The sequence below is a fragment of the Xyrauchen texanus genome, chromosome 3 (assembly GCF_025860055.1).
Source record: "Xyrauchen texanus isolate HMW12.3.18 chromosome 3, RBS_HiC_50CHRs, whole genome shotgun sequence".
In the NCBI taxonomy this organism is placed as follows: domain Eukaryota; kingdom Metazoa; phylum Chordata; class Actinopteri; order Cypriniformes; family Catostomidae; genus Xyrauchen; species Xyrauchen texanus.
This window is the reverse complement of record NC_068278.1, coordinates 7,500,480-7,519,950: the sequence shown is the minus strand read 5'-3', so window position 1 is coordinate 7,519,950 and position 19,471 is coordinate 7,500,480. Positions and strand designations below refer to the sequence as shown.

Genomic DNA, 19,471 nt, shown 5'->3' with positions numbered 1-19,471 from the left:
TCTTACACATCTGGGATGATATGAGGGTGAGTAACTGATGTCATTTCTGGGTGAACTATTCCTTTAAGAAATGACACACTTCATCTTTAGACATGAAAATAGCATGAAATATCTTGATGAGCACAGTTTTCTCTCCTGTGTTGACTTATTTCCTATTGAAACAGGAAGTCTAGACAGGTCATATTTAAGAGTTTAAACTGTTTTTTGTTGATGATGTTATTGTAATAGCCAACAGGCATTAGTTACTTAACAACTTCAAACCTTGATTTTATGTTTGCTAGTGGCTATAGATAGTATTTGGGGGAGGGACTTTCTCATTCTAGAGGGCATTTGATTGGACAAAAGTCTGTGTAGATTATATTTTTGCTCCCTCTTCCCAAAATACAAGGATTGTAATTTTCAAATGCATGCACAGGATCTGGTAAGTTTCATTTAGTCAACTGTTAGGCGTGCAGTGGCATATAGTCTGCCTCAAAGCTAACAGGCATGCCACAATCTATTTGGTTTTATGGGGTCTTTAAATTAGTTTCCATTTCCTAATTCAGGGGACAATGATGGGGTACTTACATATATTAATATGAATCTGTAAACAATTGGCCATACCAATGACACTGCACAGCAGGCGGAGGCTGGTGGTGTCACCCTCGCCAGTGTCCCGCGGACTCTCCCTCCAAGATGGAGGCAGAGGAATCCTCAGGCCAATGGGGCGGTGGAACTTGCGTCGACGGGGCTCTACTGTCACCACAGGGCTAAACGTGGCTTGGTTCCCCAGGAGCTTGGCCACCAGTTCATCAGGGACTGGCTGGGCCTGAGTGCCAGGGATGGAGGGGGAGAACCATAACAATGCGGTACAGAGCAAAGGAAAAGATGGGGAGTGGGGTAACATGAAAGAGAAAAATATGGAATGAAGGCCAGACATGAAGTAACAGATTCAAATGTGTGAGCAAAGTTAAATTTACGCATTCATTAATGAAATGAAGATCATGATAATTGGATTGGAAAAATAGGAAGTATGGGAATGTGCAATAAATAAAAGAAAATCATGAAATAAGGAACACAGCAGCAAAAAGACAGAAAAGAGAGAAAAGTTTCAAATTTTTACGCAAAATACTGAGTGGTAAGACACCATTTATCTTGTCAATCAGTGGTATTTATTCATGGAAAAAAGTGTTACAAACATTATTGAACCAAAGCTGATTTGAAATTCCTCGCTTGCAGTAGAAATTAAGCACACAGACACAACAATGTAACCCTGTATAATTGTAAAGCTTTTGAAGATCTTTGAGTGTGCAACTGACATACATTTACAAGTCAAAAGAGGTCAGGTATGCTGTCACTGATTCCTTAGTGTTAATGTGACAGTAGGCTAGTACATCAAATTCAGAGTACTTCGATCCTTGACCAGTTCTCACATTTTAATTAATTATTAGAAAAATTTTCTATGACAACAGTAACAGAAAATGCTAATTGTTATTTTATAGGAACAATTGTGTCATGTTTTCCAGCATGTAATTTCAAATGAGGACACAATTACCTTATCAGTTGCATGCTATTGTAAACCATTAAGGAAAAATAGTATAAAGGGTCATCGTAAAGCTTGTTCTACAGTTGCCCGAAATTCTGATCCAAGTTGAGAATCTGCGGTACAGTTTTGGTCAGTGTCAGTCTGCACATGTCATGTAACCAACCTGAACTTCCTGGGGAAAATCCTCCAATAATTATAGGTAAACATCACTAAAAAACAAATACTTTAAAATGTTACTGCTGCAAATGTCAACTATTAAGGTTAATTTAGTCTTTCAAGAACCTATTAATGGCTGACTTTGAGTTCCAGTGTTTGAAATGTTTTCAATTCAGCACAATGAGAACTGATCAAGGGTGTCAATTGATTTTGATAATTAGGTCACTTTTCTCACAAAAAAAAAAATCTAATATAAAATCAATTAAATAAATAAATGAAAATGAAAATAGAACAATAATGAATATATCAACTGTAATAAATGATTTAACAAATAATTGGTTAAAAACAAGAATCAGCATTGGTAAAGTAGGAGCCGGTGGTTACACTTGCACAGCAAAAGTAAACACATGATCATTACATTCTATGTGCTTAAAATAAAAAATAAAAAATGTATAAAAATGTCAAATATAAAACGTTATTTAAATTGTTCTTGAAAAAGATTTTGTGTTAGCTAGTTTTAAAAAATCCAATATAATCTTTTTTTTTTCAAAAGCTGTCTAGTACAGTACTTATACTTTACTATGTGTTAATCTTATAAAAAAAAATTTTTATAAGGTGCTTCGGATATTTTGAATAAAACAGAAAGAAGGCCCTTCATCCAACTACATACTTTAAGCTGTAACTTGCACTCGTGTCTTTTACTTTCCTTATAACTTAAAACTTGCTTAACAAAACCTGCAAAGATACTGATACATTTAGACAAATGTTCCATCCGTTTGGGTTGCATGTGTTATGTTACTATGCTACACACACACACAAAAAAAAAACTATTGCAGTTTAAGACTTGGAAATTGTATGCCGCCCCCCTGAATTTAGTCCAAATTGCTGCAAATTGAACTGTCTTGAGCATAATATGAATTCCCCTTCTGTCACTCACTCGACGTTGTGCCGATGTAGTGACACTAGAGGTCGCTCTTGGGAGCCCAAAAACAACTCAGATCTTTGAGAAAAGGCCAATGAGAATTGGCAAGTGGAATTTGCATGCCACTCCCTCAAACATACGGGTATAAAAGGAATACAGCCACGATCGTGGTCTCACATGTCTGGGCCATAAACAGTTTGAGGACGCGTTCGTGGATGGTTCATGTTCTCATTGCGAAAACACGACACTGGCAAAGTTGCGGTCCTGGCTTTCTCTCTTTCGGGGGAATGCCACTTCATCCCCCACACCAGACCATCTACCTACACGTATGAGGCCGGCCCGATTGACGCTGGAGGCAATGTGGGGGCTCCAATGGGTTCAGTTCCGCCAGGTAATAATCCCCCGCGGACTGCTCATTCCCCTCCAGTTCTGGGATGAGACAGGCAGCTCGCCTCAGTGCCAGCCTAAAGTCTCTTACGGAGCTCACGAGATGGATGAGATCGTAGAGCGCCGTGGTGATGTCGGACACAGACGACTAGATTGGGCTATATCAGCACACCCCGATGCAGTAGAAAGTAAGTATTTAGGGAAGCATGACTTTATCTTCAGGTTCCTGAGAGGCATAAGGAGATTGAATCCTCCTAGGCCAAGCCTCTTTCCCTCATGGGACCTCTCCGTGGTCCTTCGGGGCCTACAGGGAGCTCCATTGAATTGAAGACCGTCTTGTTGAAAACTGCCCTCCTGACTGCGCTCACTTCCATTAAGAGGGTCGGTGACCTGCAAGCGTTCTCTGTTAGTGAAACATTCCTGGAGTTCGGTCTGGAGGACTCTCACGTAATCCTGTGACCCCGACTGGGCTATGTTCCCAAGGTTCCCTCTACCAACTTTTAGGGATCAGGTGGTGAGCATGCAAGCACTGCCCCAGGAGGAGGCAGACCCAGCCTTTTTGTTGCTGTGTCTGATGCGTGCTTTGCGCACCTACTTGGATCGCACGCAGAGCTTTAGACGCTCTGAGCAGCTCTTTGTCTGCTTTGGTGGACAGCGGAAAGGGAACACTGCCTCCAAACAGAGGCTTGCCCACTGGATCGTGGATGCCATTGTGTTGGCATACCAGGCCCAGGCTGTGCCCCCCCTTTGGGAATACGACCACACTCTATAGGGAGTGTGGCATCCTCATGGTCACTGGCCATTGGCACCTCTCTAGCAGACATCTGCAGAGCAGCGGGCTGGGCAACACCCAATACCTTCGAAATTTTACAATATCTGGATGCCCTTCGGCAGAGGAATTCGTTGTCAGACCCAGTACGTGTGCTAACATGTCCTATAATGGCGTAGGTACTCCACAGGTTCCGGTTACCTCGGTAGCTCCCTGTGATGTATCTTCCGCGGTACAGTCTCCCTATCGGTACACCCGCGTCTCCTTTGGGCAGAGCCCTCTCTATCCCGGTCACTGTGTTTTTAGAGCTCCTCCCCGTCGAGGCAGGATCTAGTGCCACGCCTCTTCCATGTGCGGCTGTGACCCCATATGATGTATTTAGCACATGTTAACCTCCCCTGCAGGGCAGGATGTGGTGACACGGCCTGCTCCAATGCTAGATCCCAATTCTCATTGGCCTTTTCTCAAAGATCTGAGGTGTTTTGGGGCTCCCAAGAGCGACCTCTAGTGTCACTACATCGACACAACATCTTGTTCCCTCCATCAGGGAATGGAGGTTACAACAGTAACCGAGACGTTTAATATTGACATCTAGTTCAGCAAAACTGTCAATACATTCTATTCTGTAGATATAAACCAAGTTTGAACAAAGCAGGAATTAGACAGATGCCATACCACACTTTCTCATTCATCATTACCATTTTCAATCTCTTTCAAAAACACTTACAAAATTACATTCATCCTCATTCAACAGGAACAAGATTACATTAAATACGCACAATTCATATCTCAATCTTAATTTGTCGGAAGTATGATCAAACAGGAAAAAGATCAGAAAAACCTAACCTAACCATCTGCTGAATGCATTATGTTAATATATAGGCAATAAGCTTCCTCCATTTTCCATCACCTCTTCCTCAACCTCATCCTCACATCTCACCTGCAGTCCGAGACGGACCCGCTTGGTGACGGCCGTCTCAGAAAAGCTGGCCTGGACCATGGGCACCAGCTTACTAGTGAGATAACCCCCCTCTGGGCCAATCAGTTCATTCTCCTGCTGGATGCGTGACACCACAGCAAAATACAGAGGGAAGTCAGTGGAGATGATGCGTCTAATCCTCTTCTTCCCGAGTTCCTCCTGACTCTCGAGATCTTAGAAGCAATGTCAACAGAAGAAAAGAAACTAGTGAACAACAGATTTAAAACTGAACCAAAACTTCCATACATTAATGGCAACAATCAGAAGGGAAACTGGAGAAATGTGTAACACTTTTTTTATTTCCCCTCGTAACTTAGAGACTCATCTTTTGGTATAATGAACATGTCCCAATAGTAACATTACCATTAAAATATTTGTATTGACAAAGACTAGATTGTTGTGGAGGCAATTGTAACAATGGTTGGGTTGATTGTAACACTTGAAAAGCATAATTTTACACACTGTATATAAATTAAAGGTGCACTGTACCATTTATATAATATATATAAACAGTATATACTGTTTATATATTAATGACACTAATTATTTTAGCTGTCAGGAATAATATGTATCTACAACTACAGTTTACTTGAGAACTACATTATAATAATCTGAAATTAGTTGGTACTAAAACATATTGACAGGCTGAAAAGACAAGAAGTCTTTAACTAAATATTATAATTAAATGTTCATTAATTTGGTTAAAAGATTCAGTCGTTTTTTAAACTAGTGTTACAATATTATGAAAACCCTTAGAGGACAGGGAGGGATTTTTTGTTTTCTGAGGTAGTCTTGTGTTCCCTGGCAATACCTTTATCCATCCCTTACAAAAATTAACCTTGTTTGGAATTTGTAGTAAAACCATAGTACATAAAACAATTTACAATGGTTTTACTAAAGTAACCATATTTTAACAATTATATTTGTGGTAAAACCATAGTAATAAAACAAGAAAAACAAAACTATGGAAATATAAATCAGATTCATGTAACATGATGATTAGTTTTTCTATAGCAACACCATGGTTAATTTGAGGTACATGTAAAATGTTTTTTTAAAACATCTCAGAAAGTGACATTACCTTAGTTCCCTGAAAAGAGGGAATAAGACATTGCATCAGTAGCTGACACTGTGGGACCTCCTCCCAGAGGCAGTGACCTTGAGACCCTATACCAGTGGTTCTCAACTCTGTTCCTTGAGGTCCCCCGACACTAGACATTTTGGATATTTCCATAATCAAACACACCTATTTCAACTCATCAGCTCATTAGGGGAGACTCCAAGATCTGATCTGGATGTGTCAGAAATGGGATATATACAAAATGTGCAATGTTGGGGGGCCATCAGGAACAGGGTTGGGAACCACTGCCCTATATCATCATGCCAACTTGATTGGCTGGTGAAGCTTGGCGCTCCACCCCATGCCCGTATCATTATTTGTATAGGCAGAGCCCAGTGCCACACCATTAGGATATTCTGAATGAAGGGAGGAGAGCCCATCTCTCTGTCCCTTAACAGTGAGAAATCAGAAGTGCAGCAGAGCTGTGCATTATCTCGTCCCGTCCTTCCAGTGTACAAACGTTACTTCAGTAACCGAGATGTTCCCTTTCAAGAAGATAACTTTTGATGCTGCATCGGTAGCGGATGCTTTGGGAGCCGTATACCATAATGGCATGCTACTGATATGGCAATGCCCACTAGCCAACAGGGAATAGTGAAAGGCATTGCTATAATAACCCCTTCATATTGAACAATAAGAAGGAGAGTGAAGGAACAGTAAGCCATAGAGTTTGATGCCAAGACAGAGACACTAGCCATAGTAGTAGCGTAATGTCTCAAAATCTCTCCACTTAGTGAGAAGGATATTTGCCATGATTGCCTGACAAAGGGCTCTGATACAATGACTCTAGCCAACTGGGTAGTGAAACCTTATTTGCATGCTCTCATCCACCTTAGTGTAAATAGAGAGACTTTACACTTTTTTTGTCCTAACACTCAATTCAATGACACTAACTAACTGGTCAGTGGTCAATGGATAATCCGCTCTCTACTTCTGAAAATCAGGGATCAGAAGGAAGATATATGCGGGATATAAATCTGGCAAAGGTGTTAGGGGAACCCCAACTTGCAGCCAGACATTTGTCTTCTAATGTCACATCATTTGCCCATGCCTAGGAGGAGAACATACTCCTGGTGGAATGAGCTTTAGTACATATGGGGCATTGTATGTCTTGTGAATCATAAGCGAGCGCAATGGTATCCACAACCATGTGGGAATTTCTTTTCTTAGAGACGGCCACTGTGAACAGCATTTAAAGCAAACAAATAGTTACTCAGACACTCTGGATTGACTCATCCAATCAATGTACAAGGGTAATGCCATCACAGGGCATGTTTGTTCTCGGCCCTGGAAGTAACCACCGCACAGGGTTTATCCACAATGCATGCCTCGTGCATATGGAATAAGGTCTTAAGTTCATGTTGTGACATCGCAATCTTCCGGCATGTCACCAACAACAGTAAAAGGTAACCTGTGTCACGCCACCAGTGAATTCCTAACAATTTTTATCCTACTTTAACCAGGCTGCCCATAAACCTGCCAATTTTGATGTCCAGAGTACCAATTCATGACATGGCGCTTTTAACAAGCACCACAGAAGAGCAAGTAGGAGGAGAATCTTTGGCTTTCAGAACGAAAGCGAGCCGAGAGCAAAGTGTGTTGAGTTACATGTGTTCGCCATGAACACAATCAATCTCAGACCAGGCTATATACAGTGCATGTTATGAATCCTAAAATCTTAATGCTCTGTCTCCCATCCTCTCACGTCTCACTCATACAATAACTTAGGAGCGGCAGAAGAGCAAGCAGGAGGAAAGGGGAGCGGCTTTGTCTTTCAGAACAAAAGCAAGCAGAGAGTGAAATGTGTTGAGTTTCATGTGTTTGCCACAAACACAATCAGTCTCAGCCCAGGCTATGTACATTGCACGTTATGAATGGGCGAAGCACTTGATTCAGAGAAAAAGAGGCACACAAGGCTTGACCCTCCTAAAATCTCTGAGATCTATATTCCACCCTCTCACTTCTCCCTCAGAAGCGGGAGGAGAGGGCAGCGGCTTTGGCTTTCACCGTGAAAGCAATCAGTCTCAATGTGAAATGTCAGAAAACAGTGCTCATTCCCATCAGATAGAGGAATATATTGCTAATTTGCTTGTGGAATATTTTCAAACACGGCATCTACAAAAAGACCTTTCTAAGCAAAAAGCTCTTTTAGTTTCTTTCGCTGAAAGAAAACACGCAACTTCACACAACACAAACAACACAATGACACAGAAATGTTTAAAGGATAAGTTTTTCTTGCTGGAACACACAGGGAGAATAAGGATTTCCACTACTGACCAGGTGCAAATTAGAGCAGCAAAGCATTTGTTTAAGGTTCCAGAGCACAAGAGATGTCTACACAACCCTAAAGGAGAACCTTCTGTGTGGTGCCTGGCTGCACATTAACCCTGTGATGACGTGAGCATGGGGCGGAGCACTGCATATCACCAGTCATTCATCGAAATTACCTTCTTGAAAAGGGAACTATGGTTCTTACTACAAAAACTTGGTAAAATGGTTACTGTAGGTTAACTATTTGTGAAACCATGTTTAATTTTCATAAGAGCCATTTTTTGGAGAAACCATAGACACTCACCTAAAGGATTATTAGGAACACCATACTAATACTGTGTCTGACCCCCTTTCGCCTTCAGAACTGCCTTAATTCTACGTGGCATTGATTCAACAAGGTGCTGAAAGCATTCTTTAGAAATGTTGGCCCATATTGATAGGATAGCATCTTGCAGTTGATGGAGATTTGTGGGATGCACGTCCAGGGCATGAAGCTCCCGTTCCACCACATCCCAAAGATGCTCTATTGGGTTGAGATATGTGACTGTGGGGGCCATTTTAGTACAGTGAACTCATTGTCATGTTCAAGAAACCAATTTGAAATGATTCGAGCTTTGTGACATGGTGCATTATCCTGCTGGAAGTAGCCATCAGAGGATGGGTACATGGTGGCCATAAAGGGATGGACATGGTCAGAAACAATGCTCAGGTAGGCCGTGGCATTTAAACGATACCCAATTGGCACTAAGGGGCCTAAAGTGTGCCAAGAAAACATCCCCCACACCATTACACCACCACCAGCCTGCACAGTGGTAACAAGGCATGATGGATCCATGTTCTCATTCTGTTTACGCCAAATTCTGACTCTACCATCTGAATGTCTCAACAGAAATCGAGACTCATCAGACCAGGCAACATTTTTCCAGTCTTCAACTGTCCAATTTTGGTGAGCTCTTGCAAATTGTAGCCTCTTTTTCCTATTTGTAGTGGAGATGAGTGGTACCCGGTGGGGTCTTCTGCTGTTGTAGCCCATCCGCCTCAAGGTTGTGGCTTCACAAATGCTTTGCTGCATACCTCGGTTGTAACGAGTGGTTATTTCAGTCAAAGTTGCTCTTCTATCAGCTTGAATCAGTCGGCCCATTCTCCTCTGACCTCTAGCATCAACAAGGCATTTTCGCCCACAGGACTGCCGCATACTGGATGTTTTTCCCTTTTCACGCCATTCTTTGTAAACCCTAGAAATGGTTGTGGGTGAAAATCCCAGTAACTGAGCAGATTGTGAAATACTCAGACCAGTCCGTCTGGCACCAACAACCATGCCACGCTCAAAATTGCTTAAATCACCTTTCTTTCCCATTCTGACATTCAGTTTGGAGTTCAGGAGATTGTCTTGACCAGGACCACACCCCTAAATGCATTGAAGCAACTGCCATGTGATTGGTTGATTAGATAATTGCATTAATGAGAAACTGAACAGGTGTTCCTAATAATCCTTTAGGTGAGTGTATGTACCAGAAATTAACCATGATGTTACTATAGTAAAACTGTAATAATCATGAGTGGCAGTGGAGATGTGGACAACCGTCCATCTGGAGAGATTGAAAGCGGTAAGGGCGCTTACACCTGAGCTAGATTATGTCTGTTTCCAATTCAGTGAGCATGGGGAGAGTGGCACATAAACGGCCACACCACCAGCAGAGAGGCAGAGAGAGTCTGTCACAAGGGATGTGTTCACGTTCCTGAAGCTAATGTGTTCATGTTCATGAAGCTAATGAGTTTGAGTGCCTACATGCCTCTGAAACTGTTGAGTTTGTGAAGCTGTAAAGCATTGAATTGGCCGATTAAAAGCCTTACCTGAGTCTTGAAAAACCTGCTTCCCTGTGTCCTCCTTCGCTTCTGTTTGTGGAGTCCTTCACACTGGTTTGAAGTTGCAGGAATACGCCCCATGGAGTCCTCGCAGTTGGCAGAGATCCTCCAGTCCCTCGTCGGCCTACACCAGTCCCACCAACAATCTCTGCTTGTGCTTCACCAAGACCAAGATCGCCAGTTCTTCGAGATCCTACAAGCTTAAGCAGAGGACCGGCATGCAATCTGGAGCCCTATCAGCCAGGAGAGAGCCCCGGCCATGACCCGGACAACCACAGCCCTTGAAGATGGGGGCAGAAGACAACCCAGAAGCTTTCCTCAATCTTTTTAAGCGCACCACTGGGATCTGGGGCTGGCCACATGACCAGTGAGCCCAGCTTGCTGCTAACCACCTGGCTTATGAAGACCTGAAGAAGTCCATCCTGCAGCGGGTTGGCTGCAGTCCAGAGCAGATCCGCCAGCTCTTTCGATCCATGAAACTGGAGAGGGCCGGCCACCCATTTGCTTTCTCCCAACGGCTCAGAGATGCATGCTGGAAATGGCTGCTGGTAAGGGATCGCAACATCGTGGGAATGATCGACCAAGTGGTGCTGGAGCAGCTAATCCATCAACTGCCAAAAGGAATGGTGGAGTGGGTACAGTGCCACTGCCCGGCGTCACTGGTGGAATCTGTCCGACTGGCGGTGGACCATATAGCGGCATACCCGAGGGCGGAAGAGCCCTCCTACTCTTTCTCTCCTCCCCCTGTGTGTTCCCGGTTCTCTTCCCCCTCCCCTCTTCCCTCTCAACACGAGGCTTTGGGCACAGCTAAAATGGTGAGGGTGAAATGTGTGCATGAGGATATTCATAACTACACTGTGGTGACCGTTGAGATTACATTCTGGAAAACAAAACATAGAGTGGAGGTTGTGGTTTGTTCCCGTCTCACTCATCTGCTGATTTTGGGGACTAATTGCCCTGAATTTAGAAAAGTATTAAAGGGAATTTTTGCGGATGGGTCATGCACAAAAGCGACGAAATGTGAAGCGTACAATACCCTGGCGGGGGAGGCGGAGCCAGGGCCATCTTCGTCAGCTCCACATCAGGATGACAAGGGGGGGGGATGCTGCGGCCTCTCCCATCCTCAGGGGATTTCCCGAAGGGGATTTCCCTTTGGAGCAGTCACGAGACGAAACCCTCAAGCATGCCTTCGACCAAGTGAGAGTGGCTCCAGCCAGGTGTCGCACTTTCATATTCCTATTTCGCAGTTATAAACGAGCGGTTGTATAGAGTAACGCAGGACGCTCAAACAAAGGAAGATACAACCCAGCTCCTAATACTGCGGGTCCGCTGGGAAATGGTGTTCCTGGCGGCTCATTATAATCCGATGGTGGGTCACTTAGGGAAGCAGGTTTTTCCAGACTCAGGTAAGGCTTTTAATCAGCCACTTCAGTCCTTTACAACTTCACAAACTCAACAGTTTCAGAGGCACGTAGGCAATCAAACTCATTGGCTTCACGAACATGAACACATTAGCGTCACCAACATAAACACAACAGCTTCCACGAGCACTGTAGGCTCCCTTGTGCCAGACTCTCTCTGCCTCTCTGCTGGTGTTGTGACCGTTTTTATGCCGCTCTCTCTATGCTCACTGGAATTAGAGACAGGTGTTAGACATAATCTAGCTCAGGTGTAAGCACCCTTGCCGCTTTCCCTCTCTCCGGACGGATGCTTGACCACGCCCCTGCAGCCACATCATGTTTTTTTTTTGTTTTTTGGCAGAATAATTATTATTTTTATTAGCATAGTTTTGGTTTACCTGTATTATTATTATGGTTTTTCTACAAATATATCATGGTTAAAAAAGGTTACTGTATCATGGTAAATTTTGTGATTATGGTTTTACTACAAATACTAGGGATGTCCCTTTGCAATTTTTGGGAGTCAGAGTACAAGTACCGGTTCTTCCTCTTTGATACTTGCTAATACCAATACAATACTTGTTTTTTTTGTAAAAATGTTTTTGTAATGTAACAGTTCTCTGTGAGACAATTTCGGGACATTGTGTTTTTATGCTTCAGCAACTGATACTCAATAGCTAACATCAAAAAAGTTAGTTTTTGCTGTCACAAAATGATCACATTTGTTTTTATTTTTCCACAAATTTGGTGTTTTCTTTATCAAATAAAGTGCTGCTTGAACTGCAGTTACAGGACAAAAAAAAAGGTAAATTTTGTGATTACTATGGTTTTACTACAAATACCATAATTCAGTTATGGTTATGGTAATAAAAGTATGGTTAATTTTTTTTGTAAAGAATGGATAAACATATTGTGAGGGAATGCAAAACAGAAAAAATCTAATCTATCCCTGTCCTCAAGGGGCTCAATACGATTGCCCCATTACCGAAGTAAGATGGATGGTAAATATCAGTGTTAGCATCTGCTAATAATGGTAACCTTTAATACTAACTTTAATCCAGCATAAGCTAGTTCTTTCACTACAGCAACAATTAGTGCACACCTTCGTCCATGCCATTGAGGATGGTCTCCAAGACTTCGTCACCATAACGATTACGATGTTCCTTCCAGACTGATCCGTTCTCACTCCTCAAGACCACAAGCTCACGATCTCCCCGACCAAGTGCAGCAAAATGGGGAATCTCAACAATCACAGGCCTTTAGGAACAATATGAGTTGTGGTTATTTTTAATGTTATTTGTAAATTGTTGTTTTCTAGTACCGGTATATGTTTTTCCTCACCCTAAAAACTGCATGCTGGCTGGACCAAGCGAGATGATACGACTGGCGAGCCCCTCACCCTCAACCAGAGGAGGTGGTGTTGAGAGTTTTTGAGGCTTCACAAGGCGGCAGGTGATGCGAGTTGGAGCAGCGCAGGTGCGTGGAGGTATGATGACACGTAGGCCGTTATGTCTACTCCCTCGCATGGAGCCACCACGAGCATCCACCATGAAACTCACCAGGAAACTGAAGAAGAAAATGAACAAAGATCATTTCATGAAAACTGAATTAATTCATAATATAACTGAAATATTGTATTTACTTCCAAGCATCTAATTCCATCAGATCTTAATAATGTTTGAGGAATGGCCAAAACTAACCCAGTGTGGATGGGGCTTGCTACTGGACTGACATTATCTGATGTCTCTGTGGCCGGACTGCTGGGGATCAGGGAATCCTCATCAAACTCCTTGGGCAAAGGGAGTGGTGTGTGCTGATATGCAGGTGTAGATGTAGATATAAACACATGGAAATATTATATACATAGTAAAATATGTTACCTGGATAGTAAAATTATAATTCTCTCATCATTTACTCACACTTATTTATGACAAAAACATATCATACATCCTTTAAATTTTCTTTGTTTAAGTTCCACAGAAGAAATAATGTCATACAAGTTTGATACAGCATGAGGGTGAGCAAATGATGAGAGAATTTTATTTTTGGTGAACTCTCCCAAATTATGTTTGTTGGTATAACCCAACATATTCACATTTATTCAGTATTATTTAATAATAATTATTGATAAAAATGTATAAAATGTGTATATTATAAAACTTATATCCCTAACAAAAAACAACTAATAATTAATTTATTAATAAAAAATGGGGCAGTACCACGGTACAGTGATGTATCAGAGAGTAATCCCTTGATACTCTGATACTGTACATGTCAAAACATGGTGGTTCTAAAGTACCTTTCTAAGTTTGGTCAGCAACAGCCTGTTATAAGCCTGATCTTGACAATTTACAAATCTTTAATTTAGCTTCAGAGAGTGTGGCTATGCTTGTTGCTCCAGATATGAAGTGTCATGTGTACCTGTTCCAGGTCATGTTCTTTCAGCATGACTGTTTCAGGAGACCCACATGGAATACGAGGAATAGCAGGAGAATGATTCCTAAGGGTAAAAAGACATTTAAGACAAAGATATGAGGTTGGAAAAGGACAGTTCTTCACTCCCGTCATATTTCATGTGTACGTTCCTCTGTCTGGGCTCTAAATGTTATGAGCTGACCTTTATTCCAGTGATGCTCATAGTTCTATGGAATGAGTTCTACTTTTTCATCATGTTATTGCAACAAGATCTACCATGTACAATAAAGGCTATACATTATCACAATACCAAAATTTCAGTAGTCTGTAGTGAAATTTGACGATTCTCAATACCAGCTTCAAAACCACAACAAATAATAACATCAACTAATGTGTTAATTATGGGATATACAAATTAAGAAAATTCAGTGTTTTTTTAACAGCTTTTAACAACAGTCGTCTATCAAGTATTCAAGTAAACATTCAGAATGAAATGCAACATAAAACTACTACTTATCTTCACTGTATGATTATAATAGATGAATACTTTTTAAAGCTATTAAAGTTACTCAGTCAAGAGTAGTGAGTGTTTTCTCATTATGGTTGTTTGATTATTATGATGACACACTAGACAGCAGCAGGTCTGTTAGCTTACATTTCTACTTACACGTCTGACATTTTAATACAAATCTGCTTTATTCCCTGCTGTTTACATTCACTTTAGACATCACTCTCAGTGTTTACATGAATACCTCACCAAGACGGGCATTTTGGTGGAATTTTTAAATGCATTTGACCATTCAGGTGGGCATTAGCGTGATAGTTTTCAGAACACATGCGCATGTTCAGCACACACAAATACACCACCTGTCAATCAAACAGGACGCAGCTGTTACTAGATCACTAGCAAATAATACGCACCCTGGATTATTTTCAACAGCAGTATACGAATATTAACTAAGTGACACAGGCCTAGTCTATAACAAACATAGATGGTAAATTGTTTGTTATTGACGTTTTAATCAGTCTGCTTGTCCAGTCGGGCAAGTAAAAATCTCTTTCACTTGCCCCTTCAAAAATCCACATGTCCATGACAAGCGGACAAGTGTTAATTTCGAGCCCTGCATTACACATTTTGGACGTCTCCTTTATCTAACACACCTCATTCCACTAATTAGCTCATTAGTGGAGACTCCATGATCTGAATTGGGTGTGTCAAATAACGGAGAAATCCAAAATGTGTAGCGTTTGTGGTCCTCCAGGAAAGGATTGAGAAACACTGCTCTATGTTAATTTGAACCCTTTTCAAGATCATGACTCCAGCCCTCCCTCATACTCTAGAACTTTCTTGGGGGACAGGAAATCCTCATCATGGTCCTTTATGTCTTCCATCTTCATGTACCTGGCACCGTCTGTTCCCAGTAGCTCCTCGCCTGCCGAAAGGAGGATCAGAAAAGAGACAAAAGAGAAAATTGAGAGCTGAATGAAAACTGATTGGTTTGGAGTGAATATAAAATACTTTGAGGGTTGTTGAGTGTTGAGGGTAATGGCAGAAACAAAAAAGCACCAGAACATACAAAGTTAATTTGAAAAAGGTAATACCATAGTTCTTTTTGAAGTAGCTTGGAGTGCCATGTATACAGCCATGGTAAAGTTCATGAATATGATATTAATTCAGTACAATGGTACTTCCATGTGTATACCATCAAGGTACCATGATACTGAAACAGTAATTTATTGTAAAAGAATGTAACACATTACTGTGATCAGATAAATTTTCCCAGTCATGAAGTACTTTAGGGGACTACAATTTAGTTTTCCAAAATCCTGTTAAAGTTACATTTCTAATATGCTGTAATTTGTTTTCCATAAACAATATCTTGTTTAAATCTAACTTTAATGTCCAACAAGATTTTATACTCTATATATATTTAACCTCGTCCGACTCCACGTCTACATGTTGTATTTTGTCTTCGCTATATGTATCATTTAAATTCATTTAAACCTATAGATACTGTTCACAACAGTTAAAGGCTGTTTAACTGTTGTGAACAAGTTAAGCTTCTGTTGCATCAGAGTCACGTGAGAACAACATGACATCGATTTCCGTGAAGCCATTCTATGGGTGCAGAGCTAAAACCTAAAGACCTAAAAATGAGTAAGCTCAGTTCTAATTTATTTGTAGAAAATCTTACCATTCTATTCTTTCCCTATGCAAGTATATTTAATAGTTAGCATTCACTTAAAGTGTCACCAGTAAAGCTTCAGCTCTTTAAAGTGTAAAGCAGCATTCTCCATTAATAACAGGTAATGTTAACCACAATATACAGCCCTCGTGCTGTCGTGCATTCAGTGTAACTCTATATTCCCCCACATTCTTGTACGAGACACAGTATGCTTATCTTCAATCGACTGGTGCAGTGCACGTCATTTTAATTAAATGACCTTAATACCATATAGCCATTATAAATGTGTCCATACAGATTAGTATGGAAATATGCGCCAGTTTATTTGGGCAAAAGCCCACTTAGATTATGTCCTTCTCAAGGCTTCTTCCTCTTCACATGCATTGTTTCTATAGAAGTTGCATAAATAACAGATCTTCTATATCTATTTACAGGACTGTATACCAGTTTCTGCTTTTACCTAACTCTTTTGCATAAAGCTGCTATGTTTTACCCTCGACTCCCACTGGAGCAATTTGACTATTCCAATATGCTTTTATTGGACCATTATCTGTTACCATTGCTCATGCACATACGGGGGTTTCTGTGGGCAAGTTTGCCTTCAGCAGCTGTCTACAAGTGCTTGATCTATCATATTTGTAGGATGCGTGTGCCAATTGTATTATAGCTCCCTCTATAGGTCAGTCCCAAAGAGGCCTGCAGATGTCTGGTTCCCCCTTTATTAAATGTGTTTTTACATTGCACAAGTATGGCTTTCCTAGCTCTGTATTAATTTCTCCCATCAGGTCTTTCTACTGCTCTATGAAGCATATGTAAAGATATTGTCCACACTTTCTTGCAGAGATGCTTGTAGGCTTTCTTAGGACTCCATTTACCACTCCATTTGCAGATGTCCAAAGATGTACAGTTTCCTGTACAACTGTGTCTGCAGTTGTCCCCACCACTACCTTCACAGGTGGCTCATGGAACAGTCACTTATTTTCTTCACTCCCTTTATCAATAATAATTAGAACCCATTTCTCATTAATCTACCCTTTAGTCGTTCATCTTTATCCCATCACTTTTGTTGAGGTAACATTTTACCATCTTCATATTCCACACAGACACTCGGACCATGACAGCACAACAGCTTTCCCAAAATGGATATTCAATAAACAAGCTTTTCATCAGATCAGAGAACTGTTGACAGGCAGAGTCTGGAATGGGAACCGATGTGTAGAAATCCCAAAATAACCATGATTGGGGACAAATGCAGTCACACGAGTATAAACACTCTCCCGTTCGAATGCAGTGTGAACCCCCCATCTCGGGGCCTCTCTTTCAAATAGCAACATAAGCCCATGTGAACAAAGGCCATTTAGGCTATTTTCAATTTACCTACTTGAATTCAATTTACTTCTTGCCTGAAGAAGAACCCAAATAAAATCTCTAAACAACCCTGACAACTGAGAACAACCAGGCTGTTTTAGGTCACATGATTGGATTTCCATAAAACTGGCATCGTAGTTAAACTCTTCAGTCACTTTTCTATATACGGGTAGCAACTACAGTCAAAAGGTTCACCCTAGCAACAAATTGATTCTCTCGTCGAATGCTGGGCAGCCCATGTTCGAGGTTTCAACTCAGTCATATCGCATAGCGGGGGCTTGTTTTTAAATCCTCATGTTTCAAACGAGCACAACTGGCTCTTACCTCTAATCAAAATCTTGGGGTATGACTTTTGAACATGTAACTGTCACATAACCTCAGTTCGTTAGGGCTCTTCACTCCGCACCACCTCATCATTTGAATTCAGCGTGGGCTCTCCCATTCGGATGCAGTGCAAGTTTCTGCGCATTGGTCGCAGGCTCTTCAATTTAAATTGCACTGTGAACTCTCCCGTTCAAATGCAATGCACGTTCGAATAGCAGTGTGGGCTGTTCCGCTCGTATGCAGTGAGAGCTTTGCGCATTGTGCGGGATCTCCTGTCCAAATCGCAGTGTGGGCATTCCCGTTCGAACGCAATGCAGGCTCTCCCTTTCGGATTGCAGTGTGGGCTCTCCCGTTCAAATGCAGTATAAGCTTCATGTTATTTCCATCATGGGCTCTCCCGTTCGAATCACAGTGTGGGCCCTCCTGTCCGATTGCGGTGTGAGCTCCATGTTATCTTCATCATGCTCTTTAAAGCATACTCCCCCATTCGAATTGCAGTGTGGGCCCTCCCATCCGATTGCAGCTTGAGGTCCTTTCGGATACAGTGTCAGCTCTCCAGTTCAGATGCAGTGTGAGCCTCTACGCATGGTCGCAGTCTCTTTCATCCAAATTGCAGTGTGAGCTCTCACATCTGAACGCAACACAGGTTCTCATGTTTGAATCGCAGTGTGGGCTCTCCCTTTCAGATGCAGTGAGAGCTTTGTGCATGGTGCAGGGTCACAAGTCCGAATCGCAGTGTGAGCTCTCCCGTTCAAACTCAATGCAGGCTTTCCATTTCGTATCGCAGTGTGGGCTCTCCCATTCAAATGCATTCAGAGCTCCACGTTATCTTCATCCTAGACTCCACCATTCTAATCGCAGTGTAGGCCCTTCCATCCGATTGCAGCGTGAGCTCCATTTGGATACAGTGTGGTGTCTCCTGTTCGGATGCAGTGTGAGCCTCTATGTATGGTCGCAGGCTCTCTCATCCGAATCGCAGTGTGGTCTCTCCCATTCAGATACAGTGAGAGCCTTGCGCATGGTGCGGGCTCTCCCATCCAAATCGCAGTGTGAGCTGTCCTGTTTGAATGCAACGCAGTCTCTCCCTTTCAGATCGCAGTATGGGCTCCATGTTATTTCCACCATAGGCTCTCCCGTTTGATCGCAGTGTGAGCCTCCATTTGTATGCCGCGCGGGCTCTCCCTTTTGGATCGCAGTGTGGGCTCTCCCATCCATTTGCCATCCGTTTGCAGCCCATCATACCACAGGCTTATTCCCTTGGAATTTCAGCTAGCTCAGCCTTTTTGACACCGTTTTGGACAAAGCCAAGTCTCAGTGTAATCACAGCTCCCACCAGAGCAGGTTTTTATTAATTTATTACCGGGGCGCAGTACCTTTAACTGCTCTCGCTCTCATATTTGCACTTCTCAGTAAGTATTTTAAGAGCTCCTGCTCTAAAGCTTTACTAATCTATTCATTAGTCCCAAAAGGGGGGGGGGGTGCAGTATATTAGTGCTTGAGTCGAGCCTCATCCTCGAACCCCTCCTTTGGAGACAGCAAGCTACATACGTTTTCCTACATCACTTAAAGATTATAAGGGCAGGCAAACTCGTGAACATGGAATTTGGGACATTATTCCCTCAAAAGTTGAAAAAAAAAAACATGTTCATACAACATTAACACATCTATGAACTAAACAGTTGTACGTATACTGCAATGTATAAAACTTTATAACTGGATAGGAAGACTAACTTCAAGATCCAATATGCTTGTTATATAACTCAAGAAAAACTGAAAAAGGAGA

General features: G+C 41.9%; 1 protein-coding gene across 1 annotated transcript in view; it reads right to left on the bottom strand.

The window, feature by feature from the left end:
• LOC127622052 (ankyrin-1-like) overlaps window positions 1-19,471 on the bottom strand; it is a 188,933-nt gene that overhangs the window by 50,330 nt on the left and 119,132 nt on the right. Inside the window, exons 24-30 of the mRNA XM_052095963.1 lie at window positions 15,147-15,243; window positions 13,817-13,895; window positions 13,096-13,208; window positions 12,737-12,961; window positions 12,498-12,652; window positions 4,700-4,911; window positions 604-808 (exon numbers count right to left, since the gene is read on the bottom strand). Of these exons, the coding sequence (XP_051951923.1) occupies window positions 604-808; window positions 4,700-4,911; window positions 12,498-12,652; window positions 12,737-12,961; window positions 13,096-13,208; window positions 13,817-13,895; window positions 15,147-15,243 (1,086 nt within the window). The remainder of the gene's footprint in view (window positions 1-603; window positions 809-4,699; window positions 4,912-12,497; window positions 12,653-12,736; window positions 12,962-13,095; window positions 13,209-13,816; window positions 13,896-15,146; window positions 15,244-19,471) is intronic.